The sequence below is a fragment of the Chrysochloris asiatica genome, unplaced genomic scaffold (genome assembly GCF_000296735.1).
Source record: "Chrysochloris asiatica unplaced genomic scaffold, ChrAsi1.0 scaffold00007, whole genome shotgun sequence".
In the NCBI taxonomy this organism is placed as follows: Eukaryota; Metazoa; Chordata; class Mammalia; order Afrosoricida; family Chrysochloridae; genus Chrysochloris; species Chrysochloris asiatica.
The window spans coordinates 31,546,359-31,572,721 of record NW_006408525.1 but is presented as its reverse complement, the minus strand read 5'-3'; the positions used below and the strand labels follow the sequence as shown (position 1 = coordinate 31,572,721).

Here is a 26,363-nt window from a genome sequence, read left to right as displayed (position 1 = left end):
CCTGCGCTTTTCAAACCGCTTAAGCCCTCCAGGCCGGTCGCCTCCCACCCCGGCCGGCCAGGGACCGCGGGCTCCGGCTTGCGGTCGGCCGCCCCCGCTGACCCCTGCGCCCCTACCCAGACCTGGGCATCACGGGCTCCAGCCGATGCCAGCCCCAAGCTGCCCGCTGCGGACACCCCAGTCCCAGGGAGCCTACCAGCCCCCTGCCATCCGGGTTTCAAAGGGTGGCAGGGATGAACCCTCGGGCACCCGCTCAGTGGGCATTGCCAGGGGTGGAGGACAAACCCTGGGCTGAGTTCACAACCCAGCCCTCTGGCACAGGGGTGCGTGTGAGCGCGTGGGCCTTCTTCCCGGGAGACCCCCAGGGCTTCCATCAAATTCTCCATACAGCACCAAACATAATCCGCCTTCTGGCGATTTAGAGACTAAAGCCTGTCCAGAAAATGATGGTGATTTCAAATGTTTAACTCCGACGGGAGGAGTGGGTAATCTCAAACACCTGGCTCTCTCTGGCTAAAGGCCGGAGCGGGGAAGAGTAATCAGAAGGTGAGTCTTGGTTTTCTGGAGCGCGTCTAGACGCGGAGGCTGTTTGATTAAGCGCTACCTGGCCCGAGGTGGGGCCCGGGAAGGCGGGGAGACAGAGCTCCGGCAAGATGAGGTTTGAAATGGAAACCGCCGCCACTTGGCCCCAATTAGAGGCCAAACCTTTTATGTAAACAAGGAATAATTAGTTTTGGTAATGGAAGCGTAAACAGAGGCATCATCCATTGATTTGCTAATTGCCCTCCTGTTTCTTGACAATAGCCAGCATTTGGCCCGTGCATCGGACAGGCGCTGCGCACCTGAGGTTCAGGTAAATGAGCTTAGTGGTTATGAGTCGGGCTGCTAATCTCAAAATCAGCAGTTCGAAACTACCAGCGGTTCCACGGAAGAAAGATGAGGCTTTCTGTTAATATTTAAAGCCTCGGAAACCCTATACAGCACCCACCACCACCACCACCACCAACTTTAAAATGGGATGAGGATGAACTTCCCCATCTCCCAGCTATAGCTGGATGCTCAGATCCCTTTTCTTTCTGGCTGTAAGTGTAGTGCCTATCATTCCCCACCCTCCCAAAGGGAGCCTGGATGGAGAAGGCGTCCTGGTGTTGGGGGGGAGGGGGGACTTGAGGTGCTGGGAGAAGTGAGGGTGGCTGGTCAGTCCAGATTAGATCATTTGAGTTTCTGGAAATCGCAACTCCAGTGAGGTGCTCATCTTCAGCCTCCAAATTCCCTTCCTGGGAACAGTCACCCCTTCATCATCCTTCCCTTCCATGTGTGATGTCCATGCTATCCAGCCCATTGAACGAACTCCCAGGTTGCAAGATGGTTGGAGAATTACCCAGAAACCCCATGGGCCCCAGGTGGCTACCCAGCTGCAGAATTTTCTATATGGGAGGGATTCAGGATAGACGGGAAACCCTGATGGGTTGGATTAAGCATTGGACTGTTAATCTCAAGGTCACTGGTTCAGAGCAAGGTGAGGTTGTTTGCTCCTGTAGAGATGTTGTTGTTGTTGCTGTAAGTGCCGTCAAGTCGATTGCAACCCATAGCGACCCTGTATAGATACGGTTTCCAAGGAGCAGCCTGGTGAGTTTGAACCGCCAACCTTGCGGTTCAAACCAACATTGCAGCCCAGCGCATTAACCCACAGCACCATTACAGTCTCTGAAACCCTCAGGACCAGCGACTGTCCTATAGGTCACTGAGTTGGCTCAATGGCAGAGTTTGGGGTTTGTTTGGTTTTGGAGTGGATGGCAATGCCCCACCCCCACCCAGAGCTGCATTAGCACAGGATTGGGGAAAAGCGATAAATTAGGTTCCCATCAAAGCCTGCCCACCCCCTTCACATGCTGGAGGGAAGGCTAGGGCCTCCTGGGAACTTCTCCAGGGATTTCAGGATCCCAGAGTATCTCTAGGATGCCCAACCCCTGGCAGCACCTGGAAAAGTGAGGTGGAAGGTAACAAACTCTGTCAGAAGTGACCCACCGTCAATGGAAGACCAGCCTGACAGTCCTCCCTGGGACCCCCAGACTCAGAGCTGGAGCAGACCATGCCAGGACCTGTAAGGTTGCCAAGGTGCCCTGGGATGGAAGGGCCACCTCATCTGGGTACCCTTCCCCACCCAGTCCCTCTCCCTCCTACCTGGCCCAGAGGCAGTACCTTTGTCAAGGACGGGCCCAAAGATGGCCAGGCTGTCGTCTATGGTGGTGCAATTCCAGCGGCGGCCCCGGAACTGATGCTGGCACTCCTGGATGCCCAGCTTCACGCCCTCTGCCACGCTGGGCATGATCTCAATGTAATTTCGGCAGAAGCGCAGTTGCTTGGGGACCAGGCCTGGGATGGAGCCGCAGAGCAGGGGCTGTGAGCCTAGGGATGTGTACTGCTGGCCCAGGGCCAGTGACCTGTGGGCAGACAGAGGGTGGTGATACTGCAGATGCCAAGTGCATGGCTCTTCATGGGTGTGATTTCTTCCTCCTGAGATCCCTGGGGCAGGTGTATGGAAGGGCAGGCCCATACTGCCTTTAACCTCAGGAGAGCTTGCTGTCCTGTGCAGGGCAGAGCTCTGATCCAGGCAATAGCCAACTTTCAGGGGTGTAGGGACTAGCTGAAAGCTTTCACAGGAGATGGGGAGCATGGGGGTCACTTAAGGGAAATTGGATGCCATGAAAGAATTGTGGACCAGAATGATGAGATTTGGAGCCCAGGTCAAGTCTCTTCTGGTCTCTTGGCCCAGTTTTCCTGCTGGGCATTGAAGGGGTTGGAATGGGCCATCTGCAAGGGAACCTAGGATTCTGGAAGCACATAGGGACTCCCAGTGACCCATGGGAATAAACCCAAACCTAAAAGGAAGGAGAAGATCAGAGCTGATCTGAGTCCACCCCACCACCTACACACATCTCAAGCCCCAGCAAGGAGCTTGCCCTCGAGTGTGTGCCGGCGCTCATGCATGTGTGTGTGTGTGTGTGTGTGTGTGTGTGTGTGTGTATTATTTCCAGTTACATCCCCAGGATGATACTGCCCAGCCATGAGCCCCTTTCCTGGACAGACAGCGTCTGTCCAGGGAATCTGTGGCTGGCATTGGGTTCTCTGTCCACAGGGCTTCCGCGGCCATCTCTGCAGCCACGAAGACGCTTCTCTCACCAGAGAAGAACTTGACTTGGCTTCAAGACAAGTCTGGCTCAGGGTTAGGAAGGGGAACACCCCAATTCTCACTCCTCCACAACTCAACACTATGTGGCCCTGGCCAATCACCCCAGTCTTCTGCCCTTCAGGTTTTATAATCAACAGAAGGAAGGCCTGGGGCAGTGGGGGGGATGGGGTGCGTGGAGAAAGCTTAAAATACCAGAAGACCACCACGATGCTATGGGAATTACTACTCTTCCACTCCCCTCCCCCAGCCCCACGATCCTAGGAATCACAGAAAAAACATTTTCTACAAGAAGGTGAGAAAATGATTCACGCTTCCCAGTGGACGGTGATTGGGGGTGTAGGAGCTGTGTGAGCTGGAGGAAGGAGAGCATGGAGCCTATCTCCTCATCCTTTAAATCAAGCACTGCCCCAAATTCTAGCCTCAGTGGGGTCCCCCATGCAAAGTGGCCAGCGAAAAGAGGGATGAGGAGAGATCCCAGAGGCAGGTCAAGGAAAAATACACTGTAATCTTCAGGACTAGACACAGGGATGAACCAAACAGCTGCCATTTCTCAAGCTCCTACCAGTCAGTTCTTCTGAGTGAGGACTATTACAATCCCATTTATCAGATGCAGAAACTGAGGTTAGGGAGTACACTTGCTCAAGTCTTTCTGATGCCAGATAGGTGTCTGAGCAGAGCCTGCTGTTTTCCCGGGCACCTTCCTCCACACTTGAGCTTACTCCCCACCACAGATTCTGATATGTTCTAGGTGATGTGGAGTTGGCTATCACCCATCTACCCTTGAGCTGGCTCTGGGCTCAGTTGTTTTTGTATTTGAGGATTATCTTGGAGGAAGGATTGGAGACTCAGGCCTGGGAGTGTAGAAGGTAACATTGGTGAGCCATTTCCTAATCTTGATCATTTTAAGGAGAAAGAATGTGCATAAGAGGTCCAGCTTGTCACTGATTCTGGCTGATTCCAGGTACTTGCTATGCTGAGCAGTGGGTGGAGCCTCCTAGGGGTTACCTCATTTCATCCTTACACCAGCCCTCTGATGTTTTGAGATCATTATTACTAGCCCCATTTTACAGATGACTTAACCTTGAAGGTTGAGAAAGCAGCCCAGACCTATTAAGCAGTTACTAATTGGAACTTTGGTCATCTGACTCCAGTGCTTACAGGGTAAAACACTGGGTCAGCTGCTTTCTGGTTCAAGTGAAGCGGGGTCCTGATGCGGGTAAGCTTCAGACCTGGTCTGTCTGCACCTGGGACTTTAGCATTAGCAGGAAGCTGAGTGGGTGAAGCTGTCATCCCAGAGCCCTTTGATGGGCACATAACACAAAGCACTAACACTTAAAGGGGTCCTGCAGATTGTCCCCTCTTCACCTTTGCCCTGTTTACAGTTGTAATGGGGCAAAAGTGACACTGTTGTTGTTAAGTGCCATCTAGTCAGTTCTGACTCACAGCAACCTTGTATAGGGTTTCCAAGGAGCATATGGTGGGTTTGAACTGCCAACTACAAAGTTAGAAGTCCAGTGCTTATCCCACAGTGGCACACCAGGGCAGTTGTTAACTTTTTGGGTGCCTGTCATGTGTTTGGACACTGTTCTGGGAGCTTGCATGAACGATTTAATTTTCACAGCAAGTCTGTGAGGTAAGAACTTCATTAGCATCGCTATTCTTCCATTTCCTAGGTGAGGAAACTGAGGCCAAGGAGCTAAGTAACCTGCCCAATTCTGCAGGGCTGCTGAGCATTAGAGGTTCATCTTTCACCTAGCCAAGGAATCATCATTAACATCATATGCAAGTCAAATTTTGCTGATGAGAATTCAAAAACAGTTGCAGCAGTACATCAACAAGGAACATCCAGAAATTCAAGCTGGATTCTCAAGAGGACATAGAACTAGGGATATCATTGCTGATGTCAGATGGGCTTGGTTGAAAGCAGAGAATACCAGAAAGAAGTCTACCTATGCTTTATTGACTATGCGAAGGCTTTTGGCTGTGTGGCTTATATAAACTATGGATAATATTGCAAAGAATGGATATTCCAGAACACTTCATTGTCTCATGAGGGAGCTTATATAGACCAATAGACAGTTATTGGAACAGAACAAGGGGATATTGGAGGGTTTAAAGTCAGGAAAGGTGTACATCAGGGTTGTATTCTTTCACCATACTTATTCAATCTATATGCAGAGCAAATAATCCAAGAAAATGGATTATATTTAAAAAACAAAAAACATGACATCAGGGTTGGAGGAAGACTTGTTAACAACCTCTGATATGCAGATAACACAAAGACCACAAACTTCAGTATGGATTGCACCTCATTGTAAAGAAAACAAAAATCCTTACCACTGGACCAATAAATAACATCATGATAAATGGAGAAAAAGTTGAAGTGGTCAAAGACTTCAATTTGCTTGAATCCACAATCCAGACAGCAAAGCCATTTGAACTGCAAGGTCGGCAGTTCAAGCTCACCATCTGCTCCTCAGAAACCTTTTACAGGGTCGCTATGGGTCAGAATCTAATCGATGGCACTTCACAACAACCCTCATGGAAGCAGCAGTCAAGCAATCAAATGACATATTGCATTAGGCAAATTTGCTGCAAAAAAAACTCTTTAAAGTGTTAAAAACAAACAAACAAAGATTTCACTTTGAGGACTAAGGTGCGCCTGACCCAAGCCATGGTATTTCCAGTAGCCTTATATGCATGTGAAAGTTGGACAGTGAATAAGGAAGACCGTAGAAGAATTGATGCATTTGAATTATGGTGTTGGTGAAGAATATTGAAAGTGCCATGGACTGCCAGAAAAACAAACCAATCTGTGTTGGAAGAACAACTACAATGCTCCTTAGAAGCCAGGATGGCGAGACTTTCTCTCTCATACTTTGGATATATTATCAGGAGGGACCAGTCCCTGGAGAAGGACATTATACTTGGAAATGTGGAGGGTCAGCGAAAAAGAGGAAGACCCCTAACTGGATGGACTGACACGGTGGCAACAATAATGAACTCAAACATAACAACAATTGTTGTTATGTGCAGAACCGGTCAGTGTTTCATTAGCTCTGTAGTGCATAGGGTCACTATGAGTCGGAACCGACTCAAGGGCATGTAACAACAACAACCCAGTTTGGCTGCTTTCACATGCTTCTAACTAGCATATCCAGATGGACCGGGCCAGCCCTGTCCTGCCAGCTGCCCCACCAGCCCATCATCAGGCCTCAGTGGAGATGACTCAGCTGAGGGTCATCCTTCCTCATGTCCTCCTCTGATATTTAGGTTTCGATGCCCTATCTGGGAATATTTTCTAGAAGAAATCTGAGGCCAGAGTTTACAGTGCTGGCACCCTAGGGCACCACCTGGATTTGGTGCTGAGTCGAAAGCATTATTGTAACCCATTGGCACAAGTTTCTATTTGGGAGAATGAAAATGTAGAAATAAATAGTGATGCTGGTTCCAAAATAAAGTATTGTGGTGACTCCATGTGCCCTCCACACACTGGCCTGGGACACAGGAAGACTGGACACCCACTTGCCTACCAAAGGGCTCCTTTGAGATGGCCCAGCTGAGCCTGAGCCCGGAGCCTTCCCTGTATCCTCACATGTGCCACCGTCCCTACCTGTCCTTGGAGGTGTGGAGGGGCCCTGCTGTGTCTGTATCCCTTCAACCTGTCCTCCATCCCTCATTCTGAACTCTCACCTGGAGGGGAGCTCTCACCTGGGCAGGCCTGTCTCCTGCTTCCCTGTGTCCCTCTGGCTTTCCATTCTAGGTCTCCTCTCAGACAAGACAGGTCCCAAGAACTCAGGCTTTCCTTTGCTGAGAGAATCAAAGTGGAGCCCTCGGGGGAACTCTACTCCTCCCCTCCCATTGTTTTGCTTTCTCCTCCTTTCTCACTCTCTTCCACTGCCTTGCCTTACACCTGTCCAGTTGGGAGTGCAAGGCTGAGCCCTGGACCAGAATCAAAACCCACAGGATGCCTGAGCAGAGAGGAACCCTAGGAAAGCACAGAGCCCATTGTACAGATGAAAAAGCAGAGGCCCAAAGAGAGGCCACACCACACCCACCGTCAGATCCACAGCCCCAGGTTAGGTCCTGTGGTTTTCCTACTGTGGGAAAGAGAGACCAAAGAGAGGGGAAGGCTCCAAGGCTCTTCTCCAGGCTCAGTGAAACTGCTTCGCACCCAGCCCTCCAAGATGCTCCCTCTCCCTGGTTTTACCAGTTCCCTCCCAGCAGAACCCTGGAGACCTGGGCACTAACACTTCCAACAGGAGATGCTTTAGTCCACTCTGCTCCCCTTTCAGACACCAAGCAGCCTTCCCTCAGCTTTGAATGCCGTCTTTCCTCCAGCCCAAGCCCGAAGTCAAGTTCAACATCAGCAATCTCAATAGCTCCTCACAGGAGCTCTGGTGGCAAAGTGGCTCAGTGCTCACCTGCTAGCCTGTAAGTTACAGTTTCCAACCTACAAGCTGTTCCACAGCAGAAAGATGTGCAGTCACCTTTGTAAAGATTACAGCCAAGGAAACCCTATAAGGCTGTCTTCTCCTATGGAGTCTTGGGGTGGCACTGTAGGATAAGCACTGGACTATTAACTACAAGGCTGGTGGTTCAAAACCACCTGTGGCTCCTCAGAAACCCTATACAGGGTCGCTATGAGTGGACATCGACTCCACAGCACTTCACAACTCTGTCCTACAGGGTCGTCATGAGTCCGAATCGACTTCACTGCAATGGGTATGATTAGTTGTGTTTGGTGTACCCTATGTCACGTGCATGACCTCACTCAATCCTCACCACAGCCCTGTGAGACAGCTGTGGCCTTAACCCATTTTACAAAGGAGGAAAGTGAGGCATGAAAAGTTAGGTGACTTAGATAAGGAAGTGGTAGTGTCAGAATTCAAATCCTCACTCCAAGTGTCCTCCTCTTTGGAGAAGTCCAACCCAGTCTGAGAGACAAGGAGCTATTCTTGGACACTTTTGCCACCAAACCCTGATGGCTTTCAGCTGCCCAGTCCAAACCCATTGTGGACCTGGGAGCCTGGTTGTCTGGCTTCAAATCCATCTCTGCCACTTCCTAGCAGCTGGTCTCAGGCAATGTACTCAGTCTCTATATGCTTCAGTTTCTCCATCTGTGAAATGGAGAGAATGGGAGGAATAAATGATGCAATTGGGTGCCCAGAAGATGTGGTGGTGGTGGTTTTGTGTTGTGGAGTCAGTTCCGATGCATAGCAACGCCGTACAGGGTTTCTGAGGCTGTAAATCTTTTACGGGAGCAGAAAGCCTTAACTTTATCCCGAGGAGTGCCTGGTAGAGTCAAACTTCTGTCCTTGTGGTTAACAGCCCAACGTGTAACCTACTACTCTACCAGCATTCCTCGGTTCCGTCTCATAGTGACTTTGTAGAGGGTTCCTAAGGAGCAGCTAGTAGTTTTAAACTATGAACCTTGTGGTTAGCAGTCCAGTGCTTATCCAACTGCAGCACACCAGGACTCCTGGTACGATGGCCCTCAATAAATGACAGTCATCATCACTATGTGTCTAGGGGCTGCCCAGCACTTTGTCTCCTGCCTTACTGCTTCCATCCTCTCACCCCGGCCTGCTAGAATGGATCAGAATTCTCAGAACCCTTTCCCATCCACTGTTAGATCCGAGCAGAGGTAACGGAACAAGGACATTGCCATGTGGCTGAGTGTTAAAGGGCGTAAGGATATAGGCAGGATGCTGGGCCTCTGGGGATGGGGGCTTAGCTCCAGGGGCTGGTGTCGGGGCTAATGAGGTTATGGCCATGGAATTGATTTCTCCAGGATCACTGCCCTTCCACCCTAACACTGCGCATGTCGGAAATTCCACCACCAGAGACACCATGCATTTAACTCCATTCCTGTCTCCATTATCGTCAAAACACACATGGGGAGGCAACACAGTTCTTTGTAACAATGTGTGAGTGGCTTTGATTTCGATTGGCCTAGCCCTGCTGAATGGTTGCAGCCCAGCGCTTTCACCTGTCCACACTTCCGCAGGCACTGAGCCTCTGCCGGAATGCCACTCCTCAGCCCAAGCTCTTGGCAAACATCTTACTCACCCCTCAAGACCTTATCCTGGGTCACCTCCATTTTAAAGACTTCCAAGGACTTCTACCCCTTCCTCTCTCTCTACCTCGTTCAGACCTTACCACAAAGTAAAAACCAAACTGTTTCCACTTCATCTCTCAGTGCTGGTGTAAGTTCCCCAAGGACAGAGGTTGTATCTCCCCGATACCACACATGCACTTGCGCACCCTGGAGAGTATACTTGGCCTAGCAAAGGGTCAGGCCCGTAATGGGTTCTGGATGATTCTCAAAGGGAGGAATGATGGAATAAGTCTGTACAGGGTTGGAGAATACACCTCAAAATCCTTCCCAGAAACTCAGGGGGACCTCAGAGGACACAGTAGAATTGTCCCAGGGGATTTCCAAGGCTGTAAATCTTTCCTGGTGTGGCGCTGCGGGTTAAGGTGCAAAGCCATTTGAACTGCAAGGTTGGTGGTTCAAGCTCACCAGCTGCTCCTCGGAAACCCTATACAGGGTCACTACGGGTCAGAAATGACTCGATGGCACTTAACAACAACAACAACAACAAATCTTTACAGAAGCAGACTGGCACGTCTTTCTCCCTTGGAGTGGCTTCTTGGTTCACAGTTGAGTCTTCTGACTACAATATGCCTCCCATATTGTTGTTGTTGTTGTTATGTGCCTTGCAGTCAGTTCTGACTCATAGCGACCCTGTACAGGGTTTCCGAGGCTGTAAATCTTTATGGGAGCAGAAAGCCTCATCTTTCTCCTGTGGAACAGCTGGTAGTTTCAAACTGCTGACCTTGCGGTTAGCAGCCCGATTCGTAACCACTACGCTACCAACCTCCCATTTTAGATTACTCAAACCCACTGCCACTCATAGTGACCATAATAGGGTTTCCAAGACTGTAAATCTTTACAGGAGTACACAGCCTCATCTTTCTCCCCTGGAGCTGCTGGTAGGTTTGAACTTCCAACTCTGAGGTTAGTAGTCCAGTGCTTATCTACAACACAAGAACTCCATATTAGGTGGTTGTTGTTAAATGCCATGGAGTCAGTTCCAACTCACAGCGACCCTGTAGAGGGTTTCTGAGGAGCAACTGGTGGGTTTGAACCACCTAATTTTCAGTTAGCAGTCCAGCCAGCGCTTATCTTACAGTGTCATACCAGGACCTAAATTCCACTGGTGTCCTTATAATAAGAAGACTATTTAAGACAGAGAGAGAAACTGAGGGAAGATGGCCATGTGAACACGGAGGCAGAAATTGGAGTGATGCTGTTACAAGCCAAGAACACCCAGAATTGCTGGCAACCCCAAGAAGACACAAGGAATGTTCTTCCTTCGAGCCTTCAGAGGGAGTCTAGCATGGCAGCCTGTGAACACCGTATTCTTACTTCTAACCACGAGAACTGTGAGAATACATTTCTGTTGTTTGAAGCTACCCTGTTGGTGATCATTTGTTACGACAACCTTAGAAACCCAATACAGAGTCCTTCTTCTCCAAAGGGTCAGTCTGATGCCCCCCTCTATCTTTCAACCCCCTCACCCTCAGTCCCCAGGCCTCCGGAGGTTCTGCCTACACACAGGACAAGACTCCTCAGTTCCGCTGAGGAAGTTCCTACGTTTAGGATCTGAGAGGACGATGACCAAGCTCCCAAGGGAGGTAGAACCTGCCTGGCTCGGGCAGCTGGTGAGGGGGAGGGCAAAGGGACTTCCAGACCTTCCCAGCTGGACCAGGAGCTATTTATACCCAGCTCCTAGCCCTGCTTTGCCCTGCCCTGCCCAAGGGCCCTACCACTATCTACCCCCTGAGGACAACTCATCCTCCACCCAAGCCACCCACCACCCAGCTGGGCCTGGGACAGACACAAACAGGCAGGCAGGGAAAGGGGGTGGGGTGGGGGTGGGGGCAAGTGCCAACAAGCTACAGGCCTGTCATGGAGATCTCAAGGTTGACTTCTTAGGGCGAAAACCTGCTCTCCAAACCGGGCAGACGGAGACGTCGGTATGCCCTCATTGGATTCCACCCCATATTTTAGTTGTCTGCAAGACAGTGACAACGTCTCTGTCACCAGGGCTCTGAGGGTGGCATGAATGGTGGACACAGGGTAGAGATAAACTTTTCTTTCTTTCCTTTTTAGAAAGATATTTCAATGCCTTTCTTGGTTATTTTTCCCTGGGAACTTATAGATAGATGTTGTTGTGGTTGTTACTAAGTGCCGTCAAGTCTGTTCCGACCCATAGTGACCCTGTATAGGGTTTCCAAGGAATGACTGGTGAGCTTGAACCACTGACCTTGTAGTTCAAATGGCTTTGCAGTCTGGCGCATTAACCCATAGCGCCACACCAGGACTCCATAGACAGATGTAGTTAAGTAAAATGTGGTTTGGCTTAGTTTTCTGGATAATAGTGATTTTTTTTTTTTTTTTTTTATAATACATGAAGTGAGACTGAAAATTTCATAGTTCTCAAAAACCCTCCATAGGTAGGAAAAATGAGTCCTGGTGGTTCAGTGGTTAAGCACTAGATTGCGAACCAAAGCATTGTCACCCAGCAATTTGAACCCACCTGGTGTGGTGCTGTAGGATAAGCACTGGACCACAAGGCTGGTTTGAACAGCAAGCTCGGCAGTTCAAACTCAGCAGCTGCTCCTCGGAAAACCTATACAGGGTTGCTATGAGTCAGAAGCGACTTGACAGTACTTCATAACAACAGCTCAGAGAGAAAAAGACACGGTGATCTGCTTCTATAAAGATTATAGCCAATGTTTATGCTGGACGTGTGGCCAGAGACGGGCAAGGATCACATGGAACCTTGGCAACCTAAGACAGAGCCATTGCCATGCTGCAATGAGTTTCGATGACAGGTAAGACTGAGGAATTCGCACTGACCGCCTAAGACAGGCAGCGTCCCTTAAACAAATAATAAATAAGGGGGAATCTGATGCAGACCCTGCAGACCCGGTCAGGAGGTCAAGGCCCTGTGGGCCCAAGCGTTGCTGACCGTCCAAACCATAGGCTCTGAGGATCAGACTTTAGCCACCTAGCAGACATAGCAAAATGTCCCTTATCTGATTATTCAGTTATGCTGGTTAGTAATTCCATACATGAGCCCTGGATACCCACAGATAAATGTAAAAACCTTCCCTAAAAGCCGAGAATGTAAATTCCAAAAAGGCAAAGTTTCCCCCCCGCCCCCCCCCCCCAAAAAAAAAAAAGAGGATAGAGAGAAACTCTGTTAACTGATGGTATGTGGAGGGGATTATAATCAATGTAATGAAACAAGGTATATGAATGTTTGAATGTGAAACCGATGATGTGCCCTGAAAACTTTCACTCAATCCACAATAAAAACCTTAAAAAAAAAAAAAAAAAAGATTATAGCCAAGAAAGCCTTATGAGACACTCTACTATCACACTGGGGTCGCCATGAATTGAAATGGACTTGATGACACCCAACACCAACAACAGAGAGGGACATTATTTTAACAGGTCCCTTTGAAACTTTATAACTGCTCTGTGAGTTCTTCTTGAGTCCATGAGTCAAATCATTATATTTATTGGGTACATTCTCTAAGCTCGATACTGTTTTATGATGAGCAAGACAGCAATAAACAAACCAGTTCCAAATCCCTGACCTCACAGAGTGGATAGTCTATTCAGGCAGAAAGACAATAAACAAGTCAAACATGTAGTGTTTCATCATAAGTTTTATGGACAAAAGGAAAAGGAAATAAGGAGTTTAGGGCCGGAAGTGGGAGCGTGGTGTCCATTAGAACAGTTGGAGAAGATGATGGAAGGTAAGAAAGTGAACGAACCACATGGATATCTGGGAAAGAGAATGGCAGGCATTGGGAACTTTTTCTTAAAGAACTCAGGTCACCCTGGACGCTGAAGTGACTTTGTTATCACCACGTGAGACCCAAAAGTGCTCCAGTAGAACATCTCACTGGTCTCCAGGGGACATTGTTGACCCTCAGATTCCTCCATCCACCAAGAGGAGTACCCATGGCGCCATCCCCACCCTGCTGTCCCCAGTGACTCCTTAGAGTTTGGAGTCTCTCACATAAGCAGGTAGCCTCCCTTGGGCCCAAACTTGTCTGGAACACTTTCAGTCTTGGAATCTCTAGGCATTGTGGGATGGAGAAGGCCTCAGAAGTCATTTAGTCCAGGATGTTTCTTATTCATTTAACCATTTTTTCAAATGAAATCTTACACCACATCACCCTTCTCCATGACTCGTAAAACATTGATGGGGCTGGAGACCTATCCCTCAACTTTTATCTAGTGCCTCCAGCTAGGGCCTCTCTGTTGATTTGGTTACAGAGTACCTGGTCTAGTTCAATCTCCTCGTTCCATAGATGGGAAGACTGAGGCTCAGAGAGGGTTCACACGGCAGCGGTAGGGAAGAGGGACAGGAACCCAGCGCTCTTGGATGTCACCAGGGCCCTTCTTACTACATTGCCTGCTTCTCCTGGGGAGGATGTCACCTTGTTACCACCCACCAGTGCGTCTAACCTGGGAGATGAGAAATGCATGTTCTCAGAATCCTTCTCTGAGGGCGGGCAGATGGGACCTGTAGGTAGCTCTCACGTGGTTGGGGTTGTGGAAGGTGGATTCTATGGCAGCAGCCCCAGGAAAGGCAACGGGGCTCTCCTCCTCCTGCCTCTAGATTTAGGTAAGCTCCAAGACCAAGCTTCCTCCATGCCTTCCTTGGAAGCATGGGCCCTTCTGCCCCACCTTTCCCCACTGGCCAGACCGAATCTTCTCTGCCAGCCCTTAAAAGAGGGCATCTTAAGATTCTGACCCCAAGGACTGGTTCTTTTAAAATGGTTCTGAGAAGAAGGGAAATGGGCAGGGGCAGAAAGAAGTCTAAAACTAATTCCTGTATGGCTATTTGTCCCTCGACCCTACAGCAATGCAGTGCTCACTGCTCCACCTGCTGGCTCCTGGGCTGTACTGGACAGAGACCCTCCCTGCTTCTGATCCTAGAGGGGCTCCACCCTGGCCTGGGGTAGGACCAAAGATTCCAGAAGGGGGAGAAAAGACTTGAGAAATGGATAGGAGAAAAAGAGTCAAGTATTGACCTTGGAACATAAGGCCTTGGATGGACCTTTCCACTTAGGTCAAGAGCTCACTTGAGGTGGCTAAATGCCATGAGGGCCGCTGACAAATTCAGAAGCCCCTGTGCATGGTAGGTATGGTAGAGGCTGGGCATGGGAGCCGTGAAGCACCCAACACTTGGAGGAGCCCAAAGGCAACCACTTCTGACATGGGAGGCAATGGGCCCCTGGACTCACTCCGATGATCCCTTGGCAAGGAGTTGGTAACAAAGTGGGAGGCAGGACAATTCCTCACTGGTCTACTGGTCTGAGCACAGGTCTGTACCCTTCCCACATCCTGGTGCGGAGCCAAGGGCTAGAGGAACTGCTCAGTCCATGAAATTAGCGGATGTCCTTCATCAAGAAGTAGGGAGACCTTACTGGACATTCCTATAGTGGTTGGTTCATTCATTCAATAGGTATTATTCCAGTAGAGGAAGGGTAAGGAAATGGTAGGGAGAGCCCACATTCTAAACTCCGACCTAGGCCCCAGAGATGAGTTAATGAAGGTAGTCCTCCCATCGACTCCTGCTGGATTTCCATACTTGATTTGGTCCCAGTCATCCAGACTGGGGCTTCATGAAGACAATAAATAATTGAGTGAATGGAGGGGCCTGTCTATTGAGGAATATAAGTCTTCCCTTGGTAAACAAATTCACTCACCACCTATACACTCGACACACATTTATTGATTGATGACTTTGGATCTGGCAGAGTACCAGGCTCTGGAAACGAGGAGATGAATTAGGTCCTACCCAAGGAGCACCCAGACCTGGACAAATCTGTCAATAACAGACCACCAACAAGCATTTCTCAAGCACTCACTGGATCTAGGTGCCATGGAAGAGTGAAAGGTGGTACTGAGGCACCTGTAATTATAACTCTAGGAATCACCAGGTCAGAGAGTACATGGCAAGAGTAACTGACCTCTGGAATGCAGAAGCTATGTGTGTCCACTAGCCATGCTCAGATAAGGCAACCCAGGCAGGGGACCAGTCCCAACAAGGAAGTGGGAGCGAGACCGGCAGTTGGTCTTCCCAAATTAGAGTCTAGGGGTTGTGCAGAGGCTCAGAGAAGGGAAAAGGCTACAAAGGGGTCCTGACTATCAGGCTTTATTCCCTTGACCCAGCAGTCAGAGAAGGTTCATGAGTTGGACTCTAGAACTTTAATCTGTTAGTCATGGCGCATCAACCTTGCAAAGTGGGGCTAGACAGTGAGACCGAAAAGAAGTTGGGGGGCCTGTGGGGCCATTTAGACAAAAGAGATTCAAAGGTCTAACTGCAACTATGTGGGGGGTAGACCAGTCTCCCTGATCTGGGGAGTGTCAAGGTGAGAGCTATGCACCTATGTTAATAGGGTCTCGGGCAGTGGCCTTAGAAGTAGAGAGAAGGCAGTTTGGTCACATGTGAAACAAGAGACGGGAAGAATTGATAATGAATGAGGTTTTGATCCAGGGTGAGAAGGATGTGGATGGCATCAACCAAGAAAGGGAATGAAAGGCTGAAACAAGTTTGAGAACAAAGACAACTTTGTGGATCTAGTGAGGCTTCCAGGTGCCATTTCAGTATTGGAGGTACAGAGCTGGAGCCTAAGAGAAAGAAGGAGGCTAGAAATTCAGATTTGGGAATCTCTGTCCTGGAGCTGACAGTTGACTGATGCTATAGGCCTGATCTCCCTAAGGTGCGCACAGGACGGGTGAGACAACCCATGAGCCATGTGCCAAGAAGAGGCTCCAATGGTGGCCCAAGAGATGGAATGCCCCGGGGAGGGAGGATGGGCCTGGGAGGTTGGGGACCTCACATTGAGGGAGCTAGAACCTGAGATCAAGAGCAGTGAAGGTTCCCCCAAACCCTGAAGGATACAGGCTGTGGAGTGAGCCAGACACAGCAGATATTGGCACCAAACACCCAGGTCTGGCTTCTGGTTCCCAATATTCCTGACAAAGTCCCCATGGAGGCATGAAGCCAGCATACTTGGACAGAATGAGTCATATGCCCTTCCTTCCTCTGCTTCGTTCCCTCTTCCACTTTTGTCCCCACCCTCCTCCCCTGGTGAGAACTAAAAGTACATACAACTACCAGACTATGTCACAGGTCCTCCTGAGGGGCCCTTCTGGCCCTGACCTTCTCCTCCCACCATGCTCTGGGTCTACACCTCAAGTTGGCCCATCAACAATCTGTCTTGGGACTTGCGTCAACATTTCCCAGACCTGTAATTCTACTGTTGTTAGTAAGGTCACCATGATTTGTCAGGAACTGAAAGGTGGGGGCTTGGAGGCCCCACACTGCCTTGGGTGAAAATCCCACAAAATCAAAAGAAAAAGTTATTCTTTCCCACTGGTAGAAGAAACTGGTCAGGGAGCCTGGGGCTGGGGTGGGTAGGCAGGGTCTCTCATTGCCCCTCCCTCCCTCAACTCTCCATCACTGCTGGCTGGCCCTCCTGGCCCTGTGGCCAGTTACATTCTGTGAGTGACTTTGACAATTTCTTCTGCTCCGGAATTTCTAGAGGTCCCCAAGTGGGGCCATCAGGGGACCACCTAACAGCCCTGGGAAGGGAAAGAGGGTGTAGGCAGGAGCTTACTCCCAGGTAGGGGTGTAGCACCCGCCATCCTGAAGAGCCCTGTGGGATAGTTCTTTGGGGAGACTGAGGAGGGAGGGCAGAGCAGGCAGGGCGGGGCCAAGCTTGGCTGAAATGTTACAACTTCTGTTCTCAAAAGCAGCTCCCAGGAGCCCTGGCCTGCGGCTGTCGGCTCATCTGATAAGAGGTGACAAAGCAGCCTGAAAAATGTTGAAACCTGTAAAATGTTGAAACCTGTTTTTTGTTGTGTTATGAGCATGAGGCTTTCTTTCTTCTTTCTTTTTTTCTTTTTCTTTCTTTCTCTCTATCTCTCTCTCTTTCTTTCTTTCTTCCATTTCACAGGATTCTTATCCATGAAAGTTGAGAAGGGGAGGAAGGTTGGAGGACAGTGGTGTCAGCCAAATAGGAACGAGGTGATGCAGAGTAGGAAGGCTGGACCTCAGCCCTCAGCAGGGAGGAAAGTGAGAAGTGCATACGGAGGATGAAGTGGGAAAAAGAAAGGGAAGGGCAGAGAGCAGGTGAGGGAGCGAGTCTCCTTTGCAGCTCTAGTCAGCGTCCTTGAGAGTCACTGAACATGGAAGGTCCAAGCGCTGTGGCGACTCCCCTTCAGGCAAGGTATTTACCCAAAGACACCAAAACACCAGGAGGCAAGAGCAAGGAGGGCAGCCAGAGAGACAATGGGCAGGGCCAGCCAGGACCACACTCCTCAGATTCCCAAAGTGCTGTCCCCTGACAGGCATCAAGACTATAGTCAACTAGGGGTTCAGGTGACCAGAGGGGAAACCAGCTCCCAAGTGCACTCCTCAAGAGCTGGGCCAATTTCCTCAGCTTTGCACTGAGCACTTCAGGATACACAAGTGAGCTCCTTTGGGGCTAGAAGCTATGATCCAGTTTCTGCCTTGAAATCTGCAAAGGGTAACGATGCTGTCTGTTTACAGGTGAGGCCACTGAGAGTCAAAATATGTTAACTGCTCTGCTTGGGGTCACAGCACTTTTGCCTGTTATTTTCAGACGATTCCTGCCTAGTTTCCTCCGTATGGGCCCAGTCTTTCCACTGAGAGAGATGCTGAACGTTACAGAAACCATGGTGGCATCAGGTGTCCCTGGGATGTTCGTTGGGTACAAAGTAAATAGTCAACAAACAGCTGCTGATTGAAGGCCTCTGCCTGAGAGGGTGTTCTTGCTGGTCTCTTGCTAGAGAAGGGTGGGGGAAGGGTACAGAAGTCCCTGGCAAGTTTTTATAAGCATTCTAAAAATTGCCACACTTGTTATTAATGTTGTTAGTTGGCATCAAGTTGAACCCACTTATGACGACCCCATATGTGCAGAGTAGATGATCAGGCCTTACTTCTGAGGTGCCTCTAAGTGGGTTTGAACCAGCACTTAATCATTTGCACTACCAAGGGACTTCATCATAGTATTAGGCCATAGAATATCAAAATTGGATGGGGCCTTGGGCATCAGTTTCTTGGGGGGAAATTGAGGCTCAGAGAAGTGATGTGACTTGCCTAGTGTTAGGGAGTAGAAGACCTGTCTGCTCTGGTCTTCTAACCCCCTCCCACCCACATCCCCCACCAGAAATCTGTTTACTTAACACCAGGCAGTTGGTTCTCTTAGCCTCTGATGGCCTCTGGTGTATAAGATGTAGCCTCTGCCCTCCTCAGGAGTTCCTACTGCCATTCAGGAGAAACGTTCCAGGGAGGACCACAGTTGCTGACAGAATGTGAGACGTTCCATTTGGGGTAGAAACCACAAGGAGGAGCAGTAAGGAAGACATCTTCAAAGGGGTGACATTTGAACTGGGCCCTAAAGTTGAGCTCAGCTTGGAAATCTTTTTCTCCTGGAGCTGTGCCGTTTGATTCTTCCCCTCCGGCTCCATCAGCCATCATTCTACTTTAGACTTTTCCTAAGCCATGTTTGCAGCTTTAGCTCATTTTAACCTTATGACACTTTTCTCCTTCCCAGCTCCTCCAGCCCTAAGTGACAGAAGGCAGGAGTTAGTCTCCCATTTTACAGATGAGAAAATGAGGGCCCTATAGATTTAGGCTGCTTGTTCTGAGGCGTCAACTCTGCTGGCCCAGTGCAGATAAAAGAGAAGACATAGCCTGCCCAGCCCCTTCATCCAACAATAGGAGAACTCCAACTCCTAGTCCTCCATCGAGGTCCAATTTTTAAATCCCCTCTTATGTGGCCAATTTAAACTGATCCTTCAACCAAGATACCTCATGGATAACCTTGATAGCGAGTAATTCAATTGTCCATTGACTCTCTGTTCTCCACTAAATGATGAGCTTTAGAGAGGAGGGATTCTTGCATCTCTTTTATTATGCTGAGCAGATTCACTGAAAGCTACAGCACCCCTCCAAGGATCTCCTTGCTCTTTCTTGCCACAGGGACAGGACAACTTGCATATTCCTCTTGCATACTCCTCCCACAGGTCCCACGGGCTACCATCAGGACAAGCTGTGTCTCTGGGCCACCTCCATGGTCTGGTTTGCTCTTAGAAGGCAGCCAGTAAGGAACCTAGAAAGCAGAGCCCCTATGGCTCCTCAGAGACCTACTGTCCTGACCTGTGTCTTCATTCAGCCAACATTTACTCTCTGCTGGGCGCTGGTAGAGCTCTCGGTCTTTTGTTGTTGTTGTGAGAATATACACAACAAAACAACAGTTTCTACATGCACAATTCAGTGACATTGATGACAGTCTTTGAGTTTTGCAATCATTCTCACCCTCCAATTCACTACCCCTAAGGTAGCATACAAGGAGCTCTGGTAGCGTAGTGGTTACGAATCAGACTGCGAGCCCCAAGGTCAGCAGTTCGAAACTACCAGCTGCTCCACAGGAGAAAGATGAGGCTTACTGCTCCCATAAAGATTTACAGCCTCGGAAACCCTGTACAGGGTTGCTATGGGTCGGAACCAACTCCACGACACACAACCATCACCACCACCAAGGTTCTTAGCAAATCTTATGAGTTGCTGTTGTCAATTTGATCCCATATAGATTATTCTGATAAAAGAATAATACTTAAAGCTGACATTTTAAAAAACTAGTTAAGCTAAATTGCTGTTTGATTTTAAGACTTCAGAAGATATTTTTGGTTTAAGGCTTAAAGATCTCAGGGCAATAGTTTCAGGGGCTCATCTAGCCTCCATGGCTCCAGAAAGACTCCTAGTCTTTTGAGAACACAACACCCAACCACGTTGAAATAGCTGTCCTGAGTTCACCCATCATCCCCAATATCGGGTCTCAGATGCCTACCCACCTCGCTTGACACCCAGTCAGCACTGATCACCTGGAGAGGGCAGAAGGCTCGAGGACTTCACCAACCTGAGTACCCCATCTACTCTCTTACACTATACCCCTGAGAAGACCAAGGATCTGCACTTACCGGCTGGCTGCTAGGGTCAGGGCTGCAAGAATGTGACACGAAGGTGACTGTTGTCAAACCATTTGGGTTAGTTTTGAAAATACAGGCACCTGGGCTCCCAAACCAGACCTACCTGCTGAATCAGCATCTCAGGAAACGAAAGCATGAAGAACCTTGTCCCGAAGTATGACAATAGGAAGGTATGTGCTTCTTGAGATGATGTAATAAGTACCCAGGATCCTCCATGAAATTCTTTGACCAAAGATGTTTAGCCAGAATCTACCTTGAGAAGCTGCTTTCAGCATCAGTAGTAATCATGGGGGATAGAGGAACAAGCCAACTGACACCATGAGGAAAGAAGGAACCAGACATATTCAGAACGTGGAACATTCCAAGCCACTATTGGCCCTGAAGCTTCAAAAAGTCAATGTCATTTTAGAAATGTGTTTGTATAGGGGTCAGGGTGGAGGTGGGGTTCTAGACTAGAGGTGGGGTGTTCTAGACTAAAAGGAATGAAAGGGATGTAACAATCCAATCACGGGTTCCTGGTTTGAAAATCCTAGCCATAAAGGCATCATTAATAACGTCTCCAAGTGTAGCAACTGTGTGTGATCATGAGGAAGAACATTCTTCCACTGTGGAGATGCAGGGATGAAGAGTTATGATCACTATCACTTACTTTGAAATGGTTTAATAGAAACAAAGTGATACCGTCACATAGTATTTCTCTGCTATTCATAAGGTTTTCAGTGACTAGTGATTCGGAAGTAGTTTGTCACTCTTTCTTCCTAGACTGTCTTTGTCTGGAAGCTCATCTGAAACCTTTCCACCATGGGTGACCCTGCTGGTTATTTAAAATACCGGTGACATAGCCCTCAGAATCACAGCAACTCAATCCACCACAGCATAACAGACAAGTGGTGGCCGTTTGGTTTAGCGTAGTGGTTACTAATCGGGCTGTGAACTACAAGGTCAGCAGTTCGAAACTACCAGCTGCTCCGCGGGAGAAAGATGAGGCGTTCTGTTCCCGGAAAGATTTACAGCCTCGGAAACCCTGTTCAGGGTCGCTATGGGTCAGAACGGACTCGATGGCACTTAACAACAACAACAGTGCACCTAAAGCACAGTGTCGTCGTCTTCCCCCCCCCTCCCCCCATTTATCAGTGGGGACTTGCGTGTTGCTATGGGGCTGACCAGGTTTCAGTGGAGTTTCCAGACTGGCAATCCACCTTTGAGAATCGGTCAATGAAAACCCCATGAAGTACAACCATCTGCTCCGTAACCAATCCCAGGTGCAGGCCTGGGCGGCTTTCTGTTCAGTTGTGCTTGGGTTTGAATGAGTCCAGGAGGGAGAGACAGAGAGAGGAAAAGAGGGATGAGCAAGTTACTATGAGTCACAACAACATATATATGCTTTTTGTACTATTCTTTCTAATTTTCGGATTAAAGTTTTTCATAATAAAATTTGAAGCAACGCAACAACAAAAACTCCAACTATGTTTTGGGAACCTCTGGGACAGTCTCCACAACCCGCACCTCCAGCTGCCAGGGGAAGGGACAGGACCAGGGCAGGGGTCAGCAGCGCGGGTGGGTGCTCGAGAAGGCGCCGAGCAGAGGGACGGCAGGCCCTGGAGGGAGGCGCTGTATCAACCCTTGGGCGCTAAGGGCTAAGTTCCCGCTCCTGCCTTTCAAGGTGGGTATTTCCACCACATTCCCGGGACATCTTCACCGCGCCTCGTCCCCCCACGGCGCTGAGGACGTACAGGTGAAAGCAGCCGTGCCTGGCACCTGGACTTCCCCGCTCCTATTTAGGGAGGCTCCTCGCAAGTTCAAAGCAGCAGCGGCCCCGCCCTCCCAGCCCTGAACGAGCCTCAACGGCTCCCTGTGCACACACGCGGCTGCCTTTGCACACATACGTACCCACTGTCATCCAGCGGATTCTGACTCGTCGTGACAGAACTACCCCATAGGGTAAATCTTTATGGAAGCGACGGCCTCATCTTTGGAACCGAGCAGCTGAGCGCTTAACCACTGCACCACCAGAACTCCTTTTTGCAACCCCCTTCCCCAAACCCCGCCCCAAATCCAACAGCCGCCAACTTCCCTGCAGACTCTGGAGATTGACCCCCCTCTGTTCTTTTGAAGGGGCTCCTTGTTTCAGGCACCTGGGTTCTGCGCGTCTACTCAGAAGGTTCACACCTGGTTACGCCCTCAGCTGCTAAAAGAAAGCCTGCTAACCCACCCAGCGCAGTGCAAGCGAGCCAACACCTGACAATCTGCTCTGTAAAGAATAACCTCCTCTCCCCGCAAAAAAACGTGGTCCTTGAGTCGATTCCACCTCATAGGGACCCTGTGTAAAAATGACAGTCTAGGAGATCCTATGGGAGGTTCTTCTCTGTCATGTAGAGTTGCTAAGAGCGGGAATCCACTCAGACACACACAACAATAATCCTGCTTCACTGCAGACCAAGCATGACCTCGTTAAATGTCCCCTCACTTGAGGTCTGGCTCCTCAACTCCATTCTCAGTCCTGGCTGCATTTGGAATGGCCTGGGGAATTTAAGATTATGAACATTTCAGACCTGCCCCCAGAGAAACTGATTTAATGGGTGCTGATGTCTCCCCTCACTGAGACGGTATGCTCCCAAGTCACAGACAAGTCAGCACTCCTGAGGCTTGGGGGGCAGTGGGGGGGGGAGACACATCTCCAGCCTCTGCCCCTCCTCCTTGTCCTGGCTCCATCCCTCCTTTCCAAATTGTCAGGATCCACCACTGGTTTTGTCCACTTCCTCTCACAAAGTAACCCTCCCTCATCATCCTTCTCCTGGCCTCTTCACAAATCTCCATCTTCACAACGGAAGCAAACCTTTTTTGATCCAGCAGCACATCAGTGAGAAGTGTTTGGGCATGCCTCTCCATTTACATACACTAAGGTATAAATCACTGCAAATCACTGCCCTCATGCATTATGGGCATAGCAAAACACATGGAACATCCTTGGAAAAGGATGGGATGAAAAAACACATTTCACAAGAAATTGTTCCTCCCACAGCCTAACCCATAGTCTGGTGACCTCTGCCCCAGGCCTTTCCAAACCTGCTGTCCTTCCTGAGTTCATGAGTTTTTTCAGCTTCTTTCCCTGCTTCTTCCTGATTTCCTGTTTACTTTTCTCAAAGATACAAACCAACATGGTGTCAGGGAAAGGTATCAAGGCTCATCTCCTGGGATTTCCCATAGTTCCCAGTTCTTAAAGGAGCCCTGGTGGCACAGTGGTTAAGTGCTCGGCTGCTAACTGAAAGGTAGTAGTTCAAAACCCACCAGCCTCTCCAAGGGAGAAAAATGAGGCAGGCTGCCTCCATGAAGATTCACAGCCTTGGAAACCCTGTGAGGTAGCTCTACTCAGTCCTACAGGGTGGCTGTGAGCCCTAACAAATTGTGGATAACTTTGTGAAGACTGAGAACTTCAGAGCACTTCATCGTGCTCATGCAGAATTTGTACATAGACCAAGAGGCAGTCATTAGACTAGAACAGGGTATAAAAAGGTGTGTGTCAGGCTTGTATCCTTTCATCATACTTATTCAATCTGTATGTTTAGCAAATAATCTGAGAAACTGGTCTATAGGAAGAAAGATTGGAGGAAGGCTCATTCATAACTTTCGATAGCAGATAACACAGCTGGGTTTGCTGAAAGTGAAGAAGATCTAAGCACTTACTGATGAAGATCAAGGATTACAGCCTTCAGTATTTCACCTCAGTGTAAAGAAAACAAAAACCCTCACACCTGGTTCAATATGCATCATCTTAATATACGTACAAAAGATCGAAGTTGTCATGGATCCCATATTACTTGGAGCCACAAGCAATGCCCATGGAAGAAGAAGATAAGAAATCAAGCAAGATATTGCATTGGGCAAAAATATTGCAAAAGATCTCTTTAAAGTATCAAAAAGCAAAGATGTCACTTTGAGGATTAAGGTGTGCCTGACTCAAGCCATGATACATTAATCACATGCATGAAAAAGCTGGACAATGAACACGGAAGACCAAAGAAAAGTCGAGGTCTTTGAGTTACAATTTTGGCAAAGAATATTGAATATACCATGGACTGTCAGAAAGACAAAAAAATCTGTCTTGGAAGAATGCTCCTTAGAAGAGGATGGCAAGATTTCATCTCCTATACTTTGGACACGTTATCAGGAGGGACAGTCCCTGGAGAAGGACATCATGCTTGGTAAAGACTAGCACAAAAGAGACAGAGCCTCAATAAGATGGAATGATGCAGCAGCTGTAACAATATAGTAACAGTTGTGAAGATAGTGTCAGATGGGGTGGTGTTTCATTCTGTTGTACATTGGGTTGTTATGAATCAGAACCAACAACATGAGTTGAAATCAACTTGATGGCAATGTGTTTGGTTTTAGTCTTTCAGTTCTTACCCATAGAGCCTTTTCTACCTAAGACTTTGCACTCTGCACCCAGAATGCCTCTCTCCACAAGTCCATAATGTACTCTGCTTGCAGCACTCTCTCAGTTCGAACCCACCAGTGCTCCTCAGAAGAAAGATAGTCTCTCCCCATTAGGATGACAGCCTCAAGAACTTCTCTGGGGCCGTTCTTCTCTGTCACAGTACGGACTCAACAGCACAACACACACACCCTGGTTTGCTCAGCCCCCAGTGGGTCCCCACCTCTTTGCTCTCACCTCCACTCACCGGGCAACACTGTCTCATTTTCTGAGAGCAGGCCCATGCCTGCCCCAGGGCTAGTGTCCAGTGACTTTCTGTATTTTTAATCTTCTGCTACAGTCACATTCATTGCAAAAGTAGATAGGCAGTTTTTTTCAAGTGGGGAACACACTTTGGACAGAAAAGATCAAATCATACACACAAATAGCATACATTTAAAGTTTTTTTCAAGTGGGGAACACACACACAAATAGCATACAATTAAAGTTTTTTTCAAGTGGGGAACACACTTTGGACAGAAAAGATCAAATCATACACACACACACACACACACACACAAATAGCATACATTTAAAGTAAATTAAATGATCAATTTAATTTATGATCAACAAAATTAATGATCAATTTCTCTACAGATGGGAAGTGTGCTCAACAGGAGGGGTGAAGTATTAATGCTGATTACCATCACTTAAAGTACAACTGACTCCAACACAACTTACATAGACCCTTCCTAGCCTCCCCATTCCCAGCCATGTCCTCATGTCCTTCAAAACACATGCTGCCCCTTGGGTCACTCAGTCCTTCAGAAATCACTGCAGCCTAAGAGGGAAGGTCTAAATCACCATAGATGAGGTAATGGAGAACACCTTTCTGAAGAGCCTCAGAGCTGTAAATGAAATAAAGGGGAATGCTTTCACAGATGCATACACACCCAATGCTGAGTAAGATAGTGTGGGATTTATTCATTTAGGTAAACAGTGTTCAATAAGGTTATAAGAGCTAATTTACTGAACTTTGCTAAAGTAGTTAAGGAACCCATTTACCAGGGCACATAGAATGACTATTATTATTAATGATAATCAAACAACAACAAAACCAGTTGCCATCAAATCGATTCTGATCCATGGCAGACCCATGTGTGTCAGAGCAGAACTATGTTTTTAGTGGCTGATTTTTCGGGAGTTTTGCCAGGCCTTTCTTTCAAGGCACCTTTGGGGGGACTCGAACCACTAACCTTTTAGCTAGCAGTCAAGTATGTAACTATTTGCACCATTCAGGGACTCCTATTAATGATGATGGCTAGCAGCTATTAGCCCTGATTATGTGCCAGGCACATGTAAAAGCACCTTACGTAGTATAGGTCCTTTCATTCACCAAACAACCCTATGAGGTAGTCATTATTTGACAGATGATGGGTTCAGAGAGGCCAAGTCACTTGTCCGAGGTCACACAGCTAGGAAATGGTGCCTCTGAGCTAGCTAATAAAGTGATGAGGGAGATATTTCTTAGGAGAAAGTCTACAGGGAGCATATTGATGCAGGGCTGACGGAGAAGGGGAAGGAAGTGCCCAGCTCCCTCCTGCTGCAAAGGTTGTTCTCTGGATCAAGGGCCCGAT

The 26,363-nt window shown here is 48.6% G+C and overlaps 1 protein-coding gene across 1 annotated transcript in view; it reads right to left on the bottom strand.

Moving 5' to 3' along the window:
* The window catches only part of WNT3 (wingless-type MMTV integration site family, member 3), a 60,633-nt gene that overhangs the window by 7,817 nt on the left and 26,453 nt on the right, over positions 1 to 26,363 (bottom strand). The window contains exon 2 of the mRNA XM_006833529.1: positions 2,203 to 2,444. Within this exon, the coding sequence (XP_006833592.1) occupies positions 2,203 to 2,444 (242 nt within the window). The remainder of the gene's footprint in view (positions 1 to 2,202; positions 2,445 to 26,363) is intronic.